The sequence below is a fragment of the Danio rerio genome, chromosome 2 (assembly GCF_052040795.2).
Source record: "Danio rerio strain M-AB ecotype USA chromosome 2, GRCz13ab, whole genome shotgun sequence".
NCBI lineage: Eukaryota > Metazoa > Chordata > Actinopteri > Cypriniformes > Danionidae > Danio > Danio rerio.
Genome location: NC_141022.1, coordinates 53,329,308 through 53,353,962, shown reverse-complemented (window position 1 = coordinate 53,353,962; position 24,655 = coordinate 53,329,308). Strand labels below are relative to the sequence as shown.

The window sequence follows — 24,655 nt, the reverse complement described above, 5'->3', positions numbered from 1 at the left end:
AAAGTCGCTGGTTCGAGCCCTGGCTGGGTCAGTTGGCATTTCTGTATGGAGTTTGTATGTTCTCACCTTGTTCGCATGGGTTTCCTTTGCAGTCCAAAGACATGCGCTGTAGGTGAATTGAGGCTAAATTGGCCATAGTGTATGCGAAGAGTGTGTGGCTGTTTCCCAGTGTTGGGTTGTGGCTGGAAGGGTGTCCGCTGCATAAAACATGCTGGATGAGTATTACTTTTTTTTTGCGAACTTTAAAAAGATTTGCTTCATGTTAGGATAAAAAGGCATAATTTGAAGGGTCACGAAACACCAAAACACATTTTTTGAGCTGTTGACAGTCGTATATGTGTCCCACACTGCTAAAAACACTATTAGGACACCTATATTTCACTAAAAAGTGTAAATTGGTTGTTTTTTCATTATTTTAAGCAAATTCGTACTTCCGGTTTAAAACTAATTTTTGAAGCTGCGTCATGTCTATGACATAATAGCGTGTATTCCATCGTGCAGACTGGACGTCTGTGCCAGAGTGCGTCTTATTACGTCTTACAGTGTGTTGCATTAATGCATGAGTAAGGCTTGGTTCAAACCAATCAGCGCGCTCTATTGTGCAACTTCATTAATATTCATTGCTGTCAGAGTGTAGACGACAGAGACGCCACGTTGTGTTGGCAAAACAAGCGTGAAGTGTTGCTTTTATAATTTGCTGCCGTTAAGTTTTGTTTTCATTTTCTCTCTGTGAGCGGGCAGCTGGAGTCACGTGTGGATTACAGTGTATGCGACGCTCTACAACAATAACTTACGTGTCTAATGAGGATTATTGTTTACCTGAGAGCTGTTCTCATCTGCAAATGCTGAGATCCATATTCGCTTTAGTCTCCTCTAAATAAAGACGCGGCTCTAGTTGCTGGTGATTGTCCTGTCTCTACAGATTTGGTAAGTGAGCGACCAGTGCTCTTTGTTTATTCAGTTTGTTAGCACCACAACCAAACTTTAACCTTGTGTAGGATTTTCGCCGCATTTTTTGATCGGAATAACACACGCAGCTTTCTGACGCTACCTGCCGTGTGCATCTAAGTTTACGGGACATGCTGAGGTTTTTTTCTCTCATTCGCCGTGCGGTATCAAACATTGCATGAAAAATACATGCTAAGAGCAGTTCCTCGAATCAAATATCTCGTTTGTGGCGAGGGAGATGACTGAATTCTCTGAATGAAAGAGCCAAACTGCAGTTAAAGTCCACCATTTAATATTTTGGCAAATAATTCGACTACAGATGTCCATGTAAACGCAGTCCTTTTCTCCCCTGTGTGTGGTTGTGTGTTTTGACTCTCAAAGTCAGCGTGCACAAATAGACACTCCCACACCATGCCTCTTTTCTTTCTCCGACACTCCCCCCTAAACAGAGCCGGACAAGCCCACTTTTCAGACTTTTTCCAAAGTAGAGGTGTGAAAACACACTGCTGAAATGAGGGGGTCTCATGGCCCTTTAAGACATACTAATCCTAAAATGAACATCATATATTGTGATGAAGAAGTGTGAAATGCTGGAAAGAAAAATACGGCCAGTATTCTGTAATCAACTCCCCAGAGATATTAAGGAACAAGTAATGTATTTGTTTCAGGAAGAGATATTTCTTCTGATTTTTTTTGTATATCTTGTATTTCTGCTGTGTATCAGGTTATCATGACGGGCACATTGTGATCCGCTGGTTCTGGGGAGCAGTGGAGCGCTTCAATAATGAGCAGCGGCTGCGTTTGCTGCAGTTTGTGACGGGCACCTCCAGCGTGCCGTATGAGGGCTTTACCGCCCTACGTGGCAGCAATGGACTGAGACGCTTCTGCATTGAGAAATGGGGAAAGATCACATCACTCCCGAGGTACAGTCATACAGCCCTGCACAATCCAGCTGAGGTGGAGAATCATCTCAAAGGTGTAGGTTAGGGCTGCACGTTACTGGGAAAATATGCAATATGGAATATTGTTTTGATAGTGATATTTCTTACAATATAACTAGCTTACGATCTAACTAAATAACTAACGTTATTAAATCAAAAAAGTATGTCAAGCTGCAAAGATTTATACTTTAAAATCCATCGAATGACTAAAAACCTCAGTGGAAATTTTGATACTGGGAAAATATGCGATATGGAATGTTGTTGCGATAGTGATATTTCTTACGATAAAAATAACTTACGATATAACTAACTTACGATCTAACTAACTAACATTATTAAATTAAAAAACTATTTCAAGGTACAAACATTTATACTTTAAAATCTCTCGAATGACTAAAAACCTCAGTGGAAATTTTGATACTGGAAAAATATGCGATATGGAATGTTGTTGGGATAGTGATATTTCTTACAATATAACTAACTTACGATATAAGTAACTTACGATCTAACTAACTAACTAACTAACTAACAATATTAAATTTAAAAACTATGTCAAGGTGATAACATTTATACTTTAAAATCCCTCGAATGACTAAAAACCTCAGTGGAAATTTTGATACTGGGAAAATATACGATATGGAATGTTATTGCGATAGTGATATTTCTTATGATATAACTAACTTACGATATAACTGACTTACGATCTAACTTACTATTGATATTAAATTAAAAAACTGTCAAGGTGCAAACATTTAGACTTAAAAATCTCTCAAATGACTAAAAACCTCAGTGGAAATTTTGATACTGGGAAAATATGCAATATGGAATGTTGTTGTGATAGTGATATTTCTTACAATATAACTAACTTACGATATAACTAACTTTCGATCTAAATAACGATAATAAAAAAAAAAAAACTATGTCAAGGTGCTAATATTTAGACTTTAAAATCCCTCGACTGAATAAAAACTTCAGTGGAAAATTTGATACTGGGAAAATATGCGACATGGAATGTTATTGCGATAGTGATATTTCTTACGATATAACTAACTTGCAAAATGCTGCTTTATCAGCTATTTAAAAATAAGTTCATTTATTTATGTTATGATCATGCTAAAATAAACAGATAATAGATGTTTTTCTGAGCTAATTAACTAAAAAAACTGTCAAGGTGCAGGGTTAGAGTTTAAAATTATACAAATGACTGAAAACCTTGGCATTATTCTGATTCTTGTTGGCTGTTATCTTTTTTCTCTCTGTGAGGATGAAGATAGTAAAGGCCCCAGATTTGCATAAACTATTTGCATATACTATCATTGTGATGATGATAGTTTTTCCATATATTGTGCAACTAAAAAAAAAAAAACAGCTCACTTGAGATGGTTTTGGAAAAAGGGTTAATGGTAATAATGGGACATGGAAAAGCATTTGCCAAATAAACACTGGAGTAGTGAACATTACATCCACTTAGCCAATTAGCTGTCTCCATTATTATTGTTTACTATTGGTTGCTAGGTTAGCAATACTTCAGTCATCTGCTCTAAAAACTTGATTCATAACTTGTATTTAAGTTTTTTTTTCTTTTTACAAACTTTGAAAAGATTTGCCTTATGGATTGAAATCCTAATGAAAGGCCTGTCAGATGTAAAGATTATGATTTAAAGTGAATTGCAAACATTTTTTAATTTTCAAAGGCTTATTTTGAAATTTAATGTCACAGAAGTGTTTGAAAACTATTTTATGTCCCAATGAAATGAGAAGTGGGTTATCATCAAACAATAAACCTTTCTTTGAATTATTTAGTGATTGATTAATATCTCAAATAGTCAAGAAAATATTAGCTTTTAGGTAAAGGTAAACATTTTTAAAAAGATCAACATTTTTATGTCATTTTATTTTAATCCACATTAAATATATTTTTTAAATAAAATGGTTAGATTTTTTTTTTAATTTGTCTATTGTATGATTTGTCCACAGTGTATCTTCTGTGGTAATTATTTATTTAATTTATTATTTAAATTTATTTTTCTGAGCTAAATATCACTGCATACATGATCTAACCAATCCAAATTCATTTTCTATGTTTACAATATAAATTTTAGTCTAATAATTCATTTTTTTTTTATTATAGTTAATAATACAAATTAGGTGTTCAACAGTATAATGTTAAATAAACAGTAATGAGTTATAGTAATTAAAAATTGCAAGATTTAATATTATAAAGTAAAACTAACATTAAATTATTTGATAGATATAATTTGAAATCCAATCATAAATGTCTTTTAAATTTTTCAGTAACTATTAATAAAAATCATTTAAATTACTTGCTTTCATTTTTGCACTGCTCTCAACCAAATATCACACATAACCTGACATAAAAAATAGATAGCAAGGTTCATATAGGTAGCAGGGTTCATACGGTCATGGAAAACCTGAAAAAGTTGTGACATTTTTTCATGGCATTTTCCAGGCCTGTAAAAGTTTTGGAAAAACCCACACAGTTTTGGAAAAGTAAAGGAAATTACATTAACAAATATCTGTACACTCGAATATTAGTTAGTTGTCTTTACTTATTTTCTGTCCTTGGCCAAACACATGCTCTCACTTTATTAGTGCTGCACTGTAAAACCCAACAGTCAACTTTATCTAATGAAATGAGTGAAGTTAACTCAAAATTGACTGAAAGTTAATTCTACTCATTTGAAAAGTTTTGAACTCAGTGTTGAAGGTAAAGAGTTAATTAAATACCTCATTACTTAAATGGATTAGGTTCACAGTACTCATGTAGATTAGTTTTTTTTAACTCAAATGGTTTGTGGCAATCGGTTTCCTCAAATGGTTTGAGTTGCCTTAACTTATTGGGTTTTACAGTACTCAGTTGGTTTGAGTTCTCTTCATTTATTGGATTTTACTGTGCTCAAATTGCTTTGTTTACTCAAATAGATTAAGTTCACAGTACTCATTTGGAGTAGTTTTTTTTAACTGAAATGGTTTGAGTTGCCTTAACTTTTGGGGTTTTACAGTGTCTAAGCATCATCTAAATACATTCTAAATAGATATAAAAACTATTAAAACTAACATTAATTTAAACTAGATAATTGTTGCATGCTTTATGATATGCTGTAATAGTTTTAAACGTGCAGTTTTTTTATTATTTACCACATATATGTAGACATCACATGACACATTAAGTCATGAAAGTACTAGAAAGTACTGAATTTTTTTTAAATAAAATTTATTTATATAGCACTATTATACACAACCAAAGGTTGACCAATGTGCTGAACAATACAAATCACATAGAACAAATATAAAATGATAGCTAAAACAAACAATTCTCACTAATAGTTATTATAGCTAAAAACAAACAAATCTTACTGATATTTATTATAGCTAAAAATAAACAATTCTCACTGATAAAATGCCAAATTAAAAAGGTAAGTTTTTAACCTAGATTGAAAAACAGACAGAGATGATATTAACCTAATACAGAGGGGCAAAGCATTCCACAAGGAGTTACTGGTTACACAACCAGCTACTGTGAAAGCCCGGTCACCCCTGCATTTCAGCCTCAACTTTTGAATGTAAAATAGTCTCTGGTTAGATGAATGAAGAGACCGACCAGGCTGATGTTCAGTCAACAGGTCTGACAGGTAGGAAGGAGCTAGGCCATTTAGAGATTTAAAAACCAGGAGAAGAATTTTAACAGTGACACGATAGTGCACAGGCAACCAGTGCAAAGAGCGCAAAACTGTTTTTTTTTTAGTTTTTTTTACTGGTTAAAAGCCTTGCAGCAGCATTTTGAACTAACTAGGCGGGATAGAGTTGTCTGACTGATCCTAAAATATAGCGCATTACAGTAGTCCAATCTAAAAGTAATAAAAGCATGAATTATTTTTTGGCTGAAAAAGCAGGATTTGACCACTTTGTTAATCTGTTTATCAAATCTTAAGCCATCGTCAAAGATAACACCAAGATTTTTTACACAACGCTTCACAGAAAAACTCAATAGCCCAAGATCTGCTGGTGGTGTCCTAGAATAATTTGATGAGCCGAACACAATTATTTCAATTCTACTCTCATTAAAATCTAGAAAAGTTCAAAGACAACCAGGCTTTCACATCCGACAGGCATAAGAGTCTCCAGTCCACTTGAACTCGGTTTTAAAGGCAGGTAAATTTGAGTGTCATCTGCATAACAGTGGAAAGACAGACTATGTTTTCTAAAAACAGAACCCAGGGGAAGCATATATGAGGAAAAGAGAATAGGGGCTAAAATAGATCCCTGGGGAACACCACATGACAAAAAGGCTGCCTCAGAGGAATTTTAGTCATAAAAAAGTCTATGAACCCTGTAGTAGTCCAAATAGGACACAGTCTTGCTGATGTATGTCTCTCATGTTTCTCAGGGCGCACACATGCTTTAACCGTCTGGATCTTCCACCATATCCATCCTACACGATGTTATACGAGAAACTCTTGATCGCTGTGGAAGAGACCAGCACTTTTGGCCTTGAGTGAGGGCTTCACATGAAACACCGTCCTCTGGGAGAGCTCCACTTGTACACTGTATGTATTTCTCTACTAGCGTGGATCGTTTCTTTGGTTTGTTCAGGACACCACTGCATGCTTCTGTCGCCTGCGCAGGTGGACGGTGAGTAACGGGTACACAATAGTGATCAAAAAAAAGAGAAGCCTTCAACCTGCTTTAACACTCAGGGCCTCGACCTCCGCTGGAGTCGCTCTCAGTTCACACACACCATCATCATTTCAACGCAAAACCGCCACGGCCGGCGTCCTTCACATTTTCACATCGATGAGAATTGTAAAATGAAAAACCAAATACGCTCACAGAAAATATTGAACGGAGGTGCCGTGATTACTGTACATGTGTGCACTAGTGCTGAGTTCACATAATCTCACCCCACACCACATCATCACAGGAAGTGACGTCATTTTGCAGGAGTCAAAGAAGTGGGATTATGGATGTCCAAACCTTGCTTTGATAGTTTTGGGTTATTATTATAATTATAGTTATAATAATGGGATGTATTCAAAGCATCAGTAATGTACATTGAAAGATGGATGTTCAAGGCTTCATGCCGTTTCATGTTTCGTCTGTAATGAAATTCAAACTAATTTTGCAGAAAAAGAACTTTGTGTGACGTATACCACGGTCTTAAGGATGTAAGATATGTTCTTTAATGTACTTTAATGCTAATCAACGGAACAAATTCGATCAGAATATATTTAATGTTTATAGGGATTCACACAGCTGGTTCTGAAAGTACAGTTTTACATTCACTTTTTCCATAGGAAAGTCTTTGTTAGTACTTTTTGAGCCATCTACGAGGAGAATCGCAACATAAAACTTAATTTGAAGCAAGATTTAAAACAAAATATGTGAAAGTTTGACAAAAAAAAACAGAAGTACAAGACTCTGTTCTTAATGGCTTTAATGAAGGAAAGAACTACAACCCCATGAAGCACTGCAAAAAATCAAAATCAACAGAAAAGACAGAAATATTAAAATATTTATTTAATTGTTGGTTGGATCTAATATATTTCAGGTTTATAGCAAAATATAAATACGTATGCAGTAAGCATTTTGAAGGGAGCATTTTTAAAGACCATTTTTGCTGCATCTTTCTGATTGGTGGAAATTCTGTACTGCATTATGGTTAATGTAGTTTTTCTCCACAAATACTATTACTAAGCAGTTTTTTTAAATAAATTATTATGTATGTAATTAATGTAAACTGTTGTGTTTAGAAAAAGCATATACAAATATTTAACAACCTCAGAGATTAAAAGAGATCTGACTTTAAAAGTTTCTTTACAGTAAGTTCTTGTGGAGAAAATAAATGGAGTTTTTAACTTTCAGAACTTGACAGTTGCTCCCTATTAAACAACTATGGAACATCAGTGATTGGTTGATTTTGAACCAATGAGACTGCACTGTGGATGGAGCCTCCCAGCAATGAGTTGAAAATGTAAACGTCTTAAGACACTGTGTAATGTTGCATTCATTGTAACGACAATTTTAAGCGATTTGAATGAACAGATAATGGCGCGATGTGGGTGTGTACTTTATGCAAATGAGTAATGAAGTGCACAGCCAATGGAAATGAATATTGTTCAATGAGATTATTTATGCACTGCTGCATAATTTCTTTTCAGCGTGCCGATTTCTAGAGTCTGAAATACATCCGCTTGTTAACGCCCATTCACATGGGGCGTCAGCGTCAATGCTTCCCATTCAATTTGAATGGGAAACGTCAGGCATTGCCGTACTGCATTGTGGATCCATCGGCGCCGCTTCAGTGGCAGTGCTCGCTGCAGAAGTTGGGAGTTTTTTAACTTTTCAAGCGCGGACAGAAGCGTCAGCCAATCAGAACACTTTATGCAAATACACCAGCTCAGACAGTAGCAGATTGCTGACTAATTTAATTGGCTGATACTGCTTTGACGATCGCGTCAGCCCCAACTTCAGACACGCCCTCTGTCAAGTGTTGACGCTGAAGTCCCGTGTGAATCAGGCGTAAGTGTGACGTCACGTGAATTGGCTTCCGGGTCCAAGCGCTTCATCAAACTGTATGGGGAGACTCAACAAATAGTAGTAATAAACATTTACAAAGCGATGTAATAGTTTCGAAAATCACAATCTCAATATATATATATCCATGCCTAATATCCAATGGGCAGAAAGGGATAAACTTTTTATAAATTGTTCAAATATTAGTGTCTGTGATGCAGCACGTCTAGAGACTGTTGTGCACACCATTTCATATAAAATTCACATTAATGTGTGATAGGACTAAAAAGTGGCCATAAACGAATATTTTCTCCGTTCAACCGAGTAGCAGCTTGGACCTACTGTAGAAACAGTATACGTCAAGACTTAAAACAAAACTGCATTTGCTTTTTCAGAAAAACATATTCGCTTGTTATTTATTTATTTCCGTTTTTAAGCCCAGAATTTTTATAACCGTCTGCATTCCCCTTGGCAGCTGCTGCATCATATTTGCTGCTCATTTGCATAAACGTTGTTGCCGCATCACCAGCTTTCACTGATGCCACGCTACGCTCTCCCAATGTTTATAAAAATGTGCTTTTATTTTTTCTCTTACTTATATGTCTTTTTATGAGTACAATTATTAAAAGGACTGTAAGAAATGACCAAATAGGATTTGTGCACCAAACGTCGCGACCTTTAGAGTTTCAGCTGTTTGTGTGTTTAAAGGTGAAGAGGAGTCAGATCTTCTCAAAGTGATTTATTTATTCAAAAGAGGAAGTTTAATGTCAGAGTGGTTTAATGGTGTGGGCTGGGTTATTGACGACTATATTCCTGTGCTGAAGTTTTTATTATTGTTCATGTTTACATCTTTAAAATGATGTGAATGTTTATTATACATGAATCGTCATAATTGTCTTAACATGATGCCTTCAAAGGGGCATGTGTTTCTGTGTCTAATCCACACCTCGTCCATCACTCTTAGTTTTATCTCCAAATATTTTTCTAAAGGGATTGTTCACACACACACAAAAAAATGTTATGGAAGGTGATTGGCCAAAAGTCTTTAAACAAAATGCATTCAATTTGATCTTGTCCAATAAGTGTGTTAAATTTGAACAGTGTTTTCATACACCGTCTGACCATTTTGATAGTAGACATTTTTATGTAAAGGCATATAACATATAAAGTGCATACGTATGTGCCAGTATACCGTTACAATATCCTTCATGAATAAACTTGATATTTGTATATGTATATCCTAATGTTCCATCGATGCACATAATCAAATTTAATCTGTTACAGAAGATTTAATGGCTGTTACGCTTGATGTGTCGACTTTCAATTAGTTTAAAGACGTTTTGGCACCATTCACCCTCCATATTGTCTGAAACGTAAACCTAAAATAAATAAACAATCGCAGCATTAAAACGAACCACACCTCCACTCTGCTTAAGATATTAGGAATGTAGAAAAAGTGCATTTGTATTATTTATCCCAATGAAGAAATTATAAAATGCCTGTATATCAAACGTGTACATATTTGCTTGAACGGTCTATGTAAAACACAGATTTTAAAATGTGATGAATCAATTCAACAGCTCATCTTTTTTTAAGAAACACATCTTCATACTTACTATTTGCGTAATGTTGGGTTTCTCAAATGTATATTACTATGCATATTTGGTTGGAGTTATAGGAAATGCTTCTCTTTGACGGATGTTTGTGAAGCTTGTTTCTTCATTTGTGGAGGCACTCGCAGCCGGCGGGAAATGTGTGAGAGAAATGAGGAGAAGGTTCAGGATCAGACAGCAATGCCTCACTGCCTCCCTCTGGAAACAAAAACAAAAAACAGAAATATTTGGCTCCTGCTTCCACCTCGGACACAACCCCTTGGCCTGCTTATGTCTTTTTACACTTTAATCTATATGTATGGAAGAAGAGAAGACGAGCGCAAATGTACAAATGTTTTGAATCGTGTCTGAGGTAACTTATAGCGCCTCTCTCAGGCTGAGCTCTGTAACTACAACATAATAAACACTTAACGAATGTCAATAAACAATCACTTTCTATTGCACAACTGACTGGCAGGAAATCAATTTTAGTAAACATTTGTCTGTTTGTCCGTTGTTTTATCAAATCTATGATTAATTAATTTTAACATGCGTCCATCTACTGCTCCATTATTTGACGGCTTGATAAAGCCATAACATGCTAACAACATGCTAATTCATTCTAGAATTATGCTAACAGCATGTTAAAATCATGCAGGCAACAAGCTAATATGGTCTACTTTCATATAGTCCTTCATTCTTTTTTGTTTTTATCGTACTATCCACCTTTCATTCTGTTTCATCCATCATTGTATTATTTGTTCATTCATTTCCTTTGTTCTACTGCTCCGTTGCTCTTTTATAGTTTGTCATCCATCCATCCATCCATCCATCCATCATATAATTGCTCCATCTATCGTTACTTCTGAAAAGACAGAACAAAAAACAGCTTAAACCAGTCTAGGCTGGTTTTACCTGGTTGACCGTCCTGGTTTTAGAGGGGTTTTGGCTATTTCCAGCCTGGTTTTAACTGGTCTTAGCTGGTTTTAAATGACCAGCTTGACCTGCCAGGCTTGGGAGCCAAGTCGAAACTAGCTACACAGTATGTACAGATTAAACCAGGCTGGTCAAGCTGGTTTTAGCTGGTCATTTTCAAGCCTGACCAGACCAGGCTGGAAATGGCTGGAAACCAGCCTGTAAATGGCCAAATCCCCTCTAAAACCAGGCTGGTCAACCAACTAAAACCAGCCTGGTTTAAGCTGTTTTTTCCGGCAGGGTTGTGTTTTATTTCATTGATCAGTCTGTACATACAGTAGGTCGTTCATGTCCATCATTCATTCTTTCCATCTGTCTAACTTGTTTAATATTCTGTGGTTTCTTCTTTGTCATTTTCAATCCATCAATCATATCAATCCATCGTACTGCTCTGTCCATCTTACTATTACAGTACTTACTATTCTTATTTCAGTATTTATTTCTCCGGTTCTTTCTATTGTTCTGTCAGTCCTTCATTCTATCAATCTGATATTATTGTGTCGTTCGTTTGTCTTTTCATATCATGTTCTGTCATCCCTCCATCCACATATCTAACATTTTATTATTAGAGGTCATAGTTTCAGTTCATCATTCTTTTTAGCATCCGTTTATCTATTTTTCTATCTGTCATGCTTTAATTTGTTATAGACCATTTCAATGTGGTCATGTCATTGGCCCGTGAACATTTCCTGTTTATTATCAAACTATTTCATGATTGTAACAAGAGGCAATTCAATCATAACTTCATGTTAAAACAGCTGTCATGACATTATTTATCAATATGTGGCTCTTTTTGGAGTCGCAAAGGCTATAGGAATGAAAAATGTAAAACAGGAAATACGTTGGGACCCTTGTTTTTGTTTACATCCCTCAAAATGGTCTTTAACACTAATACAGTGATATTAAGCATGTATTTAAATGGCTTTTGCCTATTTATAGAATGCATATGATATTTAAAAATATTACAAACTGAACATTAATTTAAGAAAATGGTGTGTTTAGTAAATATAAAATTAATATAGTCATTTAATCCTGTCTTCACAGTCCTTCTCATACATCTGTTTAGTCCTAATATTTAAGGAAACGTATGGAGCCAACAGAAATGTGCTGTAACCAGCCAGCAGACGCTCTTTGACCACAGTAATCTGTAAAAAATGAATGAATATAAAAGCAATGTATTAAACCGTCGTGGCATTTAGGGATTTGTACATTTCGTTGGCTTGCCTGTGATGTAATATAAATATATTTGTCATAAATCAGATCAGATATGATTGGAGGAGGTATTTCTGTGTTGGCAGATGAAGGCGAGGACAGATGGTCTCCAGAGCTCTGTGGAATATGAGGATGGATATTTCTGGAGCAGGGGCACGTGGTTTTGGGGGAGAACAGTGGTAGTTTTGAAGAACTCGAGAGAGAGGAAGAGGAGGGAAGTTTGAGAAATGAAGACCCAACTTGCTGTGAAAGCAGGTTTAAAAAAAAAAGATTCAAAAGTAATTCAGAGAGAACTGAAGAACAGATTCCTAATGCACAGCACAGAATGCAGTCCTAATAATTTCTCACATACCATTTTATTTATATTATACATGCATAATTAAACATGCATATGCGAACGCAACATTAATTTAAACATTCCTCAATATTCTGAATAACAAATTAATGTTGCATTGTGCAATATGCATTTTGTTATAATTGCATTCTGTACAGTACATACTTCATACTGATAATGGTATTTTTAAGCTTTAAAAAAATGGCTACTAAGTATTTACTAAGTTTTTTTTTTTTTTTGTCAGTAACAAGTAATTTTATTACTGTTTCCCCCTGTAAAAAAACCCATTACAGTTACTTACAATAACATGCAGTTATATACTCACCGGCCACTTTATTAGGTACACCTTACTAATACCGGGTTGGATCCCCTTTTGCCTTCAGAACTGCCTTAATCCTTCGTGGCATATATTCAACAAGGAACTGGAAATATTCCTCAGAGATTTTGTTCCATATTGACATGATAGCATCACTCAGCTGCTAGATTTCTCGGCTGCACATCCATGATGCGAATCTCCTGTTCCACCACTTCCCAAAGGTGCTCTATTTGATTGAATTCTGGTGACTGTGGAGGCCATTTGAATGCAGTCAACTCATTGTCATGACATGTCATAAAGGGATGGCCATGGTCAGCAACAATACTCAGGTAGGCTGTGGCGTTGGCACGATGCTCAATTGGCACTTATTGGCCCAAAGTGTGCCAAGAAAATATGCCCCACGCCATTACACCACCACCAGCAGCCTGAACTGTTGATACAAGGCAAGACAGATCCATGCTTTCATGTTGAGGCCAAATTCTGACCCAACTGTCCGAATGTCGCAGCAGAAATCGAGACTATTCAAACCAGGCAACATTTTCCAATCTTCTATTGTCCAATTTTGGTGAGCCTGTGCAAGTTGTATCCTCAGTTTCCTGTTCTTAGCTGACAGGAGTGGCACCCGGTGTGGTCTTCTGCTGCTGTAGCCCATCCGCCTCAAGGTTGGATGTGTTGTGTGTTCAGAGATGCTCTTCTGCATACCTTGGTTGTAACGAGTGGTTAAGTTACTGTTGCCTTTCTATCTGCTGGATACAGTCTGGCCATTCTCCTCTGACCTCTGGCATCAACAAGGCATTTGCACCCACAGAACTGCCGCTCGCTGGATATTTTCTCTTTTTCTGAACATTCTCTGTAATCCCTTGAGATGGTTGTGCGTGAAAATGCCAGTAGATCAGCTGTTTCTGAAATACTCAGACTAGCCTGTTGGGCACCAACAACCATGCCACATTCAAAGTGACTTAAATCACCTTTCCTCCTCATTCTGATGCTCAGTTTGAACTGCAGCACATCATGCCTAAATGCATTGAGTTGCTGCCATGTGATTGGTTGATTAGAAATTTGCGTTAACGAGCAGTTAGACTGGTGTAAAGTGGCCGGTAAGTGTATGTCAAATCATGATGAATATCATTTTTCTGTAATTGAGGTCACTAAAACGGTTTTTATCTGAGTATGCTCTTTAAAATAATAATAAAAAAGTAACACAATAAATACTTTCCCTGGTAACATTTATAATGATCTAACTCGGTTACTGTTTGTGAGAAGTATCCTGCCCATAGGCCCACACGGAATCTGCGCGCGCAGAATTCCGCAAATTTTCCGCAGATTTCTGCCGATTTTTAGCCCATTATTAATTCTGTTTATTTGCTTACATTTACTTAGTAAATGTGTAAATCTGAATTTATTCAGTAATTTATTAATTTTTATTTAATATAGGTTTTAGATATGATACTCCGCTGGATACTCCCAAAATAATTCTGCAGAAATCCGCAGATTTTTACCAAAATTCTCCGCAGAAATAGCAAAAAATGTCCGCAGATTCCGTCTGGCCCTGCCTATAACTGCTCTATACATAGTAGACCTAGTATGCTTATCATTATATTATTCTAATTAAAATAGTGCATAGAAATGGTGAAATAAATTAATTAAATAAACATAGAGCAAAATATGCAAAACATATAAACAAAATTATGCTCACACATTATTTTTAAGTACAATTCTCACATTTAATCATTAACTAGGCTTTTAGCTCAATAAACAACTTATTAGCCGCTTATTAATAGTTATTAAGGTTGGGTTTAAGTATTGTATGTGATTAGGCATATACAATAAGATCATACTTTATAAGTACTCATAAACAGCCAATATGGTTTGGTAATGAGCCTGTAGTAAATAAAGGAAACTGCTATTCAAAGTGTTATCAAAAATTACAAACACAAATGATTAAATTAATATTATCACTTATATTATATTTGGTGTTCCTTTGGTTCTCTTTCCTCAATCTTTCCGCTATGTTCCGCATTTGGAGTCAGTGGGAGTTTGGAGTTTTGGGGACGCTGAACTGGGTCACTGTTGTGAACGAAGTCTGTTTACTCCTGTTCATATCTAATGGTTGTTATGAGAAGAGTATGATCTAAATTTGTCAAATGAAAAAGCCTTCGACTGACAGAGGTATCTGGGGAAATCTTTCAGAACGTGGCCTGAAAAATCAATCATGCCTCAGGCAAAATCTTCATGCAGATTTATCTGCAGAGATTTTGCTTGGATGGGAACCTGTCTGTAAATCTGTTTACTCATGAAGATCTCTGAAAATGCACTTGTTTTTAAATATTTTTTTTTATCGCATGTCTAAACATTTCTTACAAAAAACAAATTATTTGTATTTATTTTAGTAATGACAAACAAGGGATTGCAGTTTTCTAAGGTTATTGAGTGATAATGTTTTACTGACACCCGCTGGTAGGGTTTAGTAACTACAAAGATACCGCACTAATCACATGGTCCAAGACTAGTGTTGTTTTTTAGTACTGCTAAACAGTGTTCTACTTTTTCTAATTTCATCCGCTGGATAAAACATATGCTGAGAAAATTGGCTGTTTATTCCACTGTGGTGATCCCTGATTATAAAAGGGACTAGGCCGAAAAGAAAATAAATAAATGAATGTTATAGACCAGGGGTGTCCAAACCTGGTCCTGGAGTGTCGGTGTCCTGCATTGTTTAGCTCCAACTTCCTTCAACACACCTCCCTGAAAGTTTCTAGTATACCTAGAAAGAGCTTGATTTGCTAGTTCAGGTGTGTTTAATTGAGGTTTTAATGAGGACACCGGCCCTCCAGGCCCGAGTTTGGACACCACTGTTATAGACCATGTCAATGTGGTCATGTCATTGGCCGTTGTACATTTCCTACTTATCAAACTATTTAATACTGTAGCAAAAAAGACAATTTAATCATAACTTAATGTTAAAACAGCTATCATAACATTATCAATATGTGGCTCTTTTTGTATTCTCGGAAGAAATAGAAATTAAAAATGTAAAACAGGAAATATGTTGAGACCATTGTTTTTGTTTACATCCCTCGAAATGGTCTATTCTAATCTGCCTGAATTAATCATACTATTGCTTATCTGTGAGTAAAATTGTTAGAAATTTAAATTCTTTTCTTAATATTTCCCAAATGATGTTTAACAGAGCAAGGAATTATTTCACAGTATTTCCTATAATGTTTTTCTTTTGGAGAAAGTTTTATTCATTAAAACATATTGCTTAAGGGGGCTAATAATATTGACCTTAAAATGTTTTTCTTTTTTTTTAAACTGCTTTTATTCTAGGCAAAATAAAACAAATAGACTTTTTTCAGAAGATTAAATATTATAGAACATACTGTGAAAAATTCCTTGCACTGTTAAACATCATTTGGGAAATATTTGAAAACGAGTGTCACGTGAGGGCTAATAATTTGACTTTAACAATATATATGTATTGCACTTTGATCTGAATACTCGCATCTTGCAAAATGACAACTAAAATATTACACCCCAAGTCTAGGGGAAAACAACATGGGCATAATAAACGGAAAAACAAATGTGCTGGGGTGGTGGATTTCCAAAACAAAACAAAACTTAATGCAAAAGATCCCCTTCGGTCGACAACCAAACTCGGACACAGTTGTGAGTAATTGAATAAATTTAATATGGAAAAAAATAGTAATTTTAAATGAGCATCTCTTCAGGGTGGCCACAGGCCAAAATAACAAACAAAAGAATCTATAAAGTAAATGAACTAAATTACCAATAAATATTTAAAGAAAATACAGGAAGCTTGTATTTCCCCCTAAACATAAACATAGTCAAAAGTAATCAAATCAATAGGCAGGCCACCCCTACAAGCTCAAACTCTCAAAAGAAGTTGAACGTATGAAACTTGGTAACAAGTTTGAATGTTGATCGTCGGCCAGAGCAATAAAAATAAATAAATAAACTTTAGCCGTAACATAAACTGTAAAGCATATTCTTGTGGAATGCCCCATTTTTAATGTTCTCAAACAATTTTTATCTTGAGAGACTTTAAGTGACATTTTTAAAAATGTGAATCCATCTAAAATTGTAGAATTTTTATCAAATGGAAACCTTAAAAAACTGTTTTAGATTTTTATCTAATATATTATCATTATTATTTATGTATTTTACCTTGTGTATTATTTATTTCTGGTAATGACTTTTAATTATTAGGACTTTTTTTAAATATAGAAAAGTGGTATTTATAAAATGTGGTAACCTTGATTTTTTTTTTTTTTGCCATGACATAGCCATAGAAGCTGAAATGGCAATAAAATTAAAACTCTCTCTCTCTCTCTCCCTCTCTCTCTCTCTCTCTCTTTCTCTCTCTCTCTCTCTCTTAGCCGTAACATACTGTCATCAAAAAGTAATTAGTTATTAGAAATATACTGTTTAATAATGTGTTGAAATAAATATTATTTGGGAAATCTTTCAAAAATTTTCATTTTTACAGGAGGCCTATACATTTTGTCTTCATACAGTACATACAGCCATGGGAAAAAAGAGACCACTCTCTGGATAAGTCTCTCTGGATTTATTAGGTGTCTTTTGAACAAAATGTCAATGTTGTTTTTATTCTATGAAGGGCTGTTAACATTTCTTCCCAATTCGCAATAAAAACTAAAAAGAAAAACATATCAGGAAGAGTCCATTAGCATTTGTTTTCCCTGTATCATGTTGTTTCTGAAGTCACTCTTCAGATTGTGTGTTGTTGAAAATCTCAACGGTGTCTCCTTCTCTGAGCTTCAGGACGACCTGCTGCAGGTGCCATCTACTGACAAAAGAGGTCTGAATCTTTATATAATCTAACATAAGTAACATTATAGAGCTGTTTTAGGATTTTACCTGTTCGTCAGAGAGTCTCTGGTGGATGTTGTGTAAAGGTAACCTCCAGTCTTGGACCCGGTGACTGGAATCTTGAGCTGAAATGGATTTATATGGTGATTAAAGTCAATATTTAATATGTATTTTCTTCACCTAGATCTGTGTGAAACAGCTTGAACGAGAACAAATCTAGGATGGGACTCGATTTCGTCAATGGAGAACTGAGTGCTTTGCTATTGGTGGAGCGCGTGTAAGTTACAGACTCACAAACCAAACAGAGATGATTTTGAAGAGGAAGTTATCTTGATTTTTCCCAGTGCTGGGTTGCAGCTGTAAGAACATCTACTGTGTAAAATATTTGCTGGATAAGTTGGTGGTTCATTCCGATGTGGCGACCCCGGATGAACAAAGAGACTAATCCGAAGGAAAATGAATGAATGAGTTATCTTGATTAAGGCAGGACACTAAAGAGTGAATTTAATTGACAACTTTAGCAATTGGAAACTGAATGCAGAAATCTGATGTATGGCAATATATGCAAATTACATATATGACAAACGTTTCTATTTGAATTAGTGCTGTGCAATATATCGCAAAGAAATTATCATTCATTCATTCATTCATTTTTCTTCAGCTTAGTCCCTTATTTATAAGGGGTTGCCACAGTGAAATGAACCTCTTACTATTCCAGCATATGTTTTTTACGCAGTAAAGGCCCTTCCAGCTGCAACCTAGTACTGGGAAACATCCATAAACACTCCTCCACACTCATGCACTATGGCCTATTTAGTTTATTTAGTTCACCTAGAGCGCATGTCTTTAGACTGTGTAGGAAACCTACGCGAACACGGGGAGAACATTCAAACTCCACAGAAATGCCAACTGACCCAGCCGAGACTCGAACCAGTGACCTTCTTACTGTGAGGTGACAGTGCTAACCACTGAGCCACCGTGCCGCCTGCAAAATTATTATTATTGCGATAATAGTATATGCAGTATATGTATGGCAGGCATGTGATATGGTTGATTTATTTAATGTATTGTTTTTTTAATTTGACCAATCTGATGGGGATTTACTATCTTTATCCTCAGTAGTTGCTGTTCTGCTATTGGCTGGAGCGGCCCAAAGATGAACCCAGAGCTGATAATAATAATAAACACTAATGATGGGAAATGTCAACAGCCAATCAGAGTCAGAATATATGTGCAGGTTTTCACTCATTCATAGTGTTTTAAACACTAACTTTTCGCATCTTGAGGCAGTTTTTTTATGCTGAATCAGAATTAATTACATCTCAAAAATATCTTTTACCTGTTTATTTTAATTAAATAAATAAATGATTTAAAAACATAGCTAATAAAAATTTTCTAGGTAAATGTTATATTGTAAGAAATATCGGTATCGCAGTACTCAACAACAACATTGCATATTCTTCCCGTATCATGCAGCAGCCCTGATTTGGATTTCACATCTGTAAAATCTGTCTTATATGAAACATTCATTCATTCATTTTATTTTCGGCTTAGTCCCTTTATTAATCAGGGGTTGCCACTGCAGAATGAACACCAACTTATCCAGCACGTTTTATGCAGCAGATGCCCTTCCAGCTGCAACCTATCACTGGGAAACACCCATACACTCTCATTCATTCGCACACATACACTACGGTCAATTTAGCTCAGCCAGTTCACCTATACCGCATATCTTTGGACTGTGGGGGAAACCGGAGCACCCGGATGAAAACCGACACCAAACACAGGGAGAACATGCAAACTCCACACAGAAATGCCAACTGATCCAGCCGAGACTCAAACCAGTGACCTTCTTGCTGTGAGGTGCTACCCACTGCACCACCGTGACGCCCTCAGTTTAGATTAGTTTGGTTTATTTAGTTCAGTTTAGTCTGATCTGCTGACCTGAGCGCTGCTGTGGTCAATGCGGTTGTGTCGGTCCGACAGATGGATGTTGTGTATTTTCAGAGGAGGAGCTCCCAGACTGGCCATGGCTGTGGAGTTACTGTTCAGCTGCTCAAGAGCCTGACGGTAGTACTCTGATTTAGCAAAGTTTTCTAAGAGAAACAAGCCAGCAGTTTAAGTCAAGCTTATTTATATAGCACATTTCATAAGGTTTATTGAAGAATGACTGACTCTGCATGAGGTAGTACATGGTAGCACAACCACCGCCAGTCACTACGGTCATGAAGATGGTCATCTGCTGCAGGAGGCTGGTTGAGCGGCTCATCCTTACTTTAGCTGCTGGACAACCCTGGAAAAAAATGATAATAATGACAAAAAAATCTACCAAAATTGATAAATATATTCAGCTGCATTATACACTTCCTGAGAAAAACTATTGTCGACTATCCAAGTTTTAGAAACGATAAATAAAAACTTGACTTCTAGTTGATCATTTGGAATTAGAAGTGTCTTATATGAAAGGCAAAGGCCTTTAGATTATGTTTATTTTATCAAAAAATACTATCATGCCTTGATTTTTAATTAATAAAAGAATTAATATTGTGTTTGACTCCAATGAGCTTGGAGGACTGCATCCACACATCTCTGCAATGACTCCCAGACTTCATCAAGATTCTTTGAATTCATCTTCAATGCCTCCTCCTTCATCTTACCCACGACATGCTCAATAATGTTCATGTCTGGTGACTGGGCTGGCCAATCCTGGAGCACCTTGACCTTCTTTGGTTTGATGTGGAAGCTGTAGTATGAGAAGGAGCGCTGTTCTGCTAAAGAATTTGCTCTCTCCTGTGGTTTGTAATGTAATGGGCAGCACAAATTTATTGATAGCTCAGGCTGTTGATGTTGCCATTCACTCTGCAGATCTCTCGCACGCCCCCATACTGAATTTAACACCAAACCATGATTTTTCCTTTACCAAACTTGACTAATTTCTCTGAGAATCTGGTCTCTCAGTATTTGTGATGACTGGGATGCAGTTCAACAGATGATTCATCAGAAAAATCTAACTTCTGCCATTTTTTTCAAAATGATCAACTAGAAATCAAGACATTACTTGCTTCTCTTACAACTGAGATCAACAACAACTCTTTTAACAGGTAATGTATATATAAAACTATATGAAGAGACCACTTGGAAATTCTCAGTTTCTCTGGACATTTTGGGTTTGTTTGTTATGTTTCAGTCAAATGTTAATATGTGTTTCATTTTTATAAAAGTCTGATAAGACTTTTTTCTGCAAATTTTATATGAGAATATTTTAATAAAAACAGAGCATTTCTTCTTATGATAAAAATCAGGAATATATATATATATATATATATATATATATATATATATATATATATATATATGTAATAATATATAAATAATATATATATATATATATATAAATAATATATATATATATATATATATATATATATATATATATATATATATATATATATATATATATATATATATATATATATATATATATATATATATATATGATTATATTAATATAATCAATACCGTATTGATTTCTTGATTTTAAGTAAAAACATTGATGTTGTGTTGTCTAAAAAATGTCTGAAACATGGCATCCTTTTGTTATTTCAAGCAAAAATAAATGCTCTAAATAGCAATGTTTTCATTTTAAAAGTGGAATAAATGTCATCACTCGATTTAATCCTGTTTTACTGAAACACATAAGTAGAAATCATAAATACAGAGAATATCAGAATTTCCAAGAGGTCACTTATTCTTTCCAGTTCTCTCTGTCTGTGTTTGTGTAGTATATTAATCCCTAAAGTGTAAAAATAATCTAAAAAGTGATTTTTCTTTTTTCAACAGCATATGCCTTTAAAATATTAGGAATTTATGCATTCACCTGTGTCTGAATAAAACTAAATAAACCTGAAACATTTTTCTTAAATATATTTTAGTGTAAATATCCAGAAATGTCCTGAAATAATGTCCGAAAAGTTAAATTTAAGAGTTTTAAAGACATTTTTAAGACTATCATGAATGAAATTATAGACTTATAAAGGACTACATGCTAAGGATTATTTCTGAATATCCTAATTAGAAAAGATTTACACTTTCTCTATCAAAAAATTATAAAAAAATTAATACATTTAATAATACAATAATAATAATTTGTTTTATTTTTTTTTTAAATTTCCAAATATATCTATTCACACACCCTATAACCCTTATTAGGAATAGAACAAAACATAGCTGTCAATTATTTCAGTCTAAAATAATAATAATTTAATAATAAAAATATGGGTCAGGTCAGTAATCCTTTAAGCAAATGTTACTGTAAGGACACTAATTAAAACCTGTTTATAAAAGATTTAAGACCTACAACACAATATATCAGCAGTTTTAGGACTTTTTAAAGCCAAAAATGTAGCTTTTGAGATTTCAGACATTTTAAGACCCTGCAGGTACCCTGATAAATATCCAGAAACAATACACAGATTAGATTCTTGCATAAATTCTTGCATTTGACTTCATTTTGCTGTAAGTGTTACTGTTTTCAAACAAACAACAGCAGTCAGATGCTAAACAACATCACTAAAAGTATTTTATTAATCTGCTTAATAATATTTGTTTATATCTTAGGCATTCAGATTTGTGGATGTGTATACTATAATGACCTTGGAAAACTACAGTCATAGGACTCTGAAATGTGTTTAAAAGACAGTAATATACCATCGCTAAAACACATTAGCCGTAGTTTTATTATAGTAAAACTGTAGTAACCATGGGATTGTGGCAAATTCATTAAATATAAACAGTATATAACCAGCTTTACCAGAAATACCATGGTGAAGCTATGGATATTGTATCAAATGCATTTCCAACATATGTTTGCAAGGTTTAAATATAACAGTCAGGTATTTTATTATAATTATTTGTAGTAAGGCTGATTTCATTCAGGAATAGTTATTATGATAGCTGATATAATATTGTTAACATGTCAATAATAGTTTTTTTGTATCTACAATCGTCTTTAAGGTCATTCAACAAAACTGAGACCTATAACTGTCTATTCATGTAATACTATGGTAAATTTTGGTTTGTGAAAGGTCTTTAGCAAATATCTACGATGGTCTAAAACAGCACGTGCTTTTAACATTTTTATCAGTGTATGCAATTCACTTGTGTCTGAATAACACTAATAAACCTGAAGCAGTTTCTGAACCAGTTTTCAGCGTAAACATCCGGAAATGTCCAGAAATAATGTCCACAAGTTAAACTACCTCCATTATTAATTACATTTTAGACTTATACAGGACTTTTTATTAAATATTCCAGTTAGAAAAGTTTTTCACTTTGCCTATCAAAAATGATATAAATTTAAGACATTTTATAATACAATAATAAAATATTTTGTTAGAATTTCACTTTATTAACTTCCAAATATATCTATTCACTTACCCTATAACCCTTATGAAGAATAGAAAAAAAAAAACATAGCTGTCAATTATTTCAGTCAACAATAATAATAATAATTAAAAAATAAAATATATAGGTCAGGTCAGTATCCACAGCAGTAAATATCTTGTAAGCAAATGTTACTGTAAGGAAAGTAATTAAATGCTATTTTTAAATAAAAGCTTAAATTTTATTGAAATGGATTGTTGTTGACTGTATTGGTGTTAATGGCCAGATTGGGTAGCTACACATGAACAAAGGAAAATTAAGACCTCTTAAAAAAGAATTAAGACCTACAACAACACAATATTTCAGTAGATTTAAGACTTTTTAAGACCCTATGGGTACCCTGATAAATATCCAGAAAAAAAAAAACTAATTATATTCTTGCATTTGACTCCATTTTGCTGTTTAGTGATACTGTTTTAAATAAACAACAATAGGCCGATGGTAAAGCCTAAACGTCACCGAAATTATTTTCTTCATCTGCTTAATAATATTTGTTTATTTCTTAGGTATTAAGATTTGTGGATGTGTGTATATACCATAATGACCTTGAAAGACTACAGTCATAGGACACTGAAATGTGTTTAAAAGACGTGGTCTAATTATAGCTATAGGGCTCAGATGTGTTTAATAATAAATAACGTCATAGACGATCATAGATACAAAAAAAGCTAATATTAACGTGTTAATATTGTTAAATCGGCTATCATCTTACCTGTTCCTGACAAAAAAATTAGCCTTCCTATAAGTAGTTATAATACATAAAATATCTGGCTGTTATATTTAAACCATACAAATATTCCAAACATATGTTGGAAATGCATTTGATACAATATCCATATATATATATATATATATATATATATATATATATATATATATATATATATATATATATATATATATATATATATATACAGTATAACCAGCTTTACCAGAAATACTTATATATTTAAACCATGCAAACATACGTTGAAAATGCATTTGATTCAATATCCATAGCTTCACCATGGTATTTCTGGTAAAGCTGGTTATATACTGTATATATTTAATGAATTCGCCACAAACCCATGGTTACTACCGTATTAATATTCATGTAATACTGTGGTATTTTTTTTGCTAGTGAAAGGTGTTTAGCAGATACACGATGGCCTTAAACGTTATTTGTATTTTATCTGGATGCCCCTGAATTTCAACAGAATTGAGCCTTGAAATTCAACAGATTAATGCATGCTTTAATGGCTTTTGACTAAGATAAAATTACTCACCCGCACATGGATTATTATTGTTTTTATAAAGACGCTAAGAGCGGCGCATTATGGACGCGGCCATTTTCCTCTTTGAAAAACTTTATTCAAACGTCAATGAATCAAATCTTTAGAAAAAAAGAGCACCACACGTGTGAAATCCCCAAGCGATTTATCATATTGTAAATGATACAGTACAATCTTCTGTAATGTTACCAACTATTAATTTAGCAAGATCGCATGTTTATTTGGGATCTGCATTT

The 24,655-nt window shown here is 34.5% G+C and overlaps 2 protein-coding genes and 1 long non-coding RNA gene across 10 annotated transcripts in view; 2 read left to right on the top strand and 1 right to left on the bottom strand.

Annotated features, from left to right (window-relative positions):
* Positions 1–10,482, top strand: part of hecw1b (HECT, C2 and WW domain containing E3 ubiquitin protein ligase 1b) — a 93,003-nt gene extending 82,521 nt beyond the window's left edge. For 3 of the 6 annotated variants that reach the window (XM_087239782.1, XM_087239781.1, XM_087239780.1), the window contains 2 exons: positions 1,673–1,871; positions 6,298–10,482. In XM_087239782.1, the coding sequence (XP_087095908.1) occupies positions 1,673–1,871; positions 6,298–6,409 (311 nt within the window). In that variant the 3' untranslated portion in view covers positions 6,410–10,482. 6 annotated transcript variants of the gene reach the window in all.
* Positions 10,483–14,862: 4,380 nt separating this feature from the next.
* On the top strand, positions 14,863–17,555 carry LOC147837249 (uncharacterized). The gene is made up of 2 exons (XR_015479110.1): positions 14,863–17,275; positions 17,363–17,555. It is a non-coding gene; the product is annotated as an uncharacterized LOC147837249 (long non-coding RNA).
* On the bottom strand, positions 17,429–24,487 carry coa1 (cytochrome C oxidase assembly factor 1). Of its 3 annotated transcripts, none has more exons than XM_087241611.1 (5): positions 24,414–24,487; positions 19,882–19,999; positions 19,651–19,802; positions 17,755–17,831; positions 17,429–17,697 (listed from the first exon to the last, which is right to left on the bottom strand). In XM_087241611.1, the coding sequence occupies exons 2-5, from the start codon at positions 19,973–19,975 to the stop codon at positions 17,655–17,657; spliced, it is 366 nt and encodes a 121-aa protein (XP_087097737.1). In that variant the 5' UTR covers positions 19,976–19,999; positions 24,414–24,487; the 3' UTR covers positions 17,429–17,654. The 3 variants fall into 3 exon arrangements, with proteins under 3 accessions (XP_087097737.1, XP_087097735.1, XP_087097736.1); XM_087241609.1 differs by having other exon boundaries at positions 17,429–17,683; XM_087241610.1 differs by having other exon boundaries at positions 17,429–17,680.
* Positions 24,488–24,655: the final 168 nt, after the last annotated feature.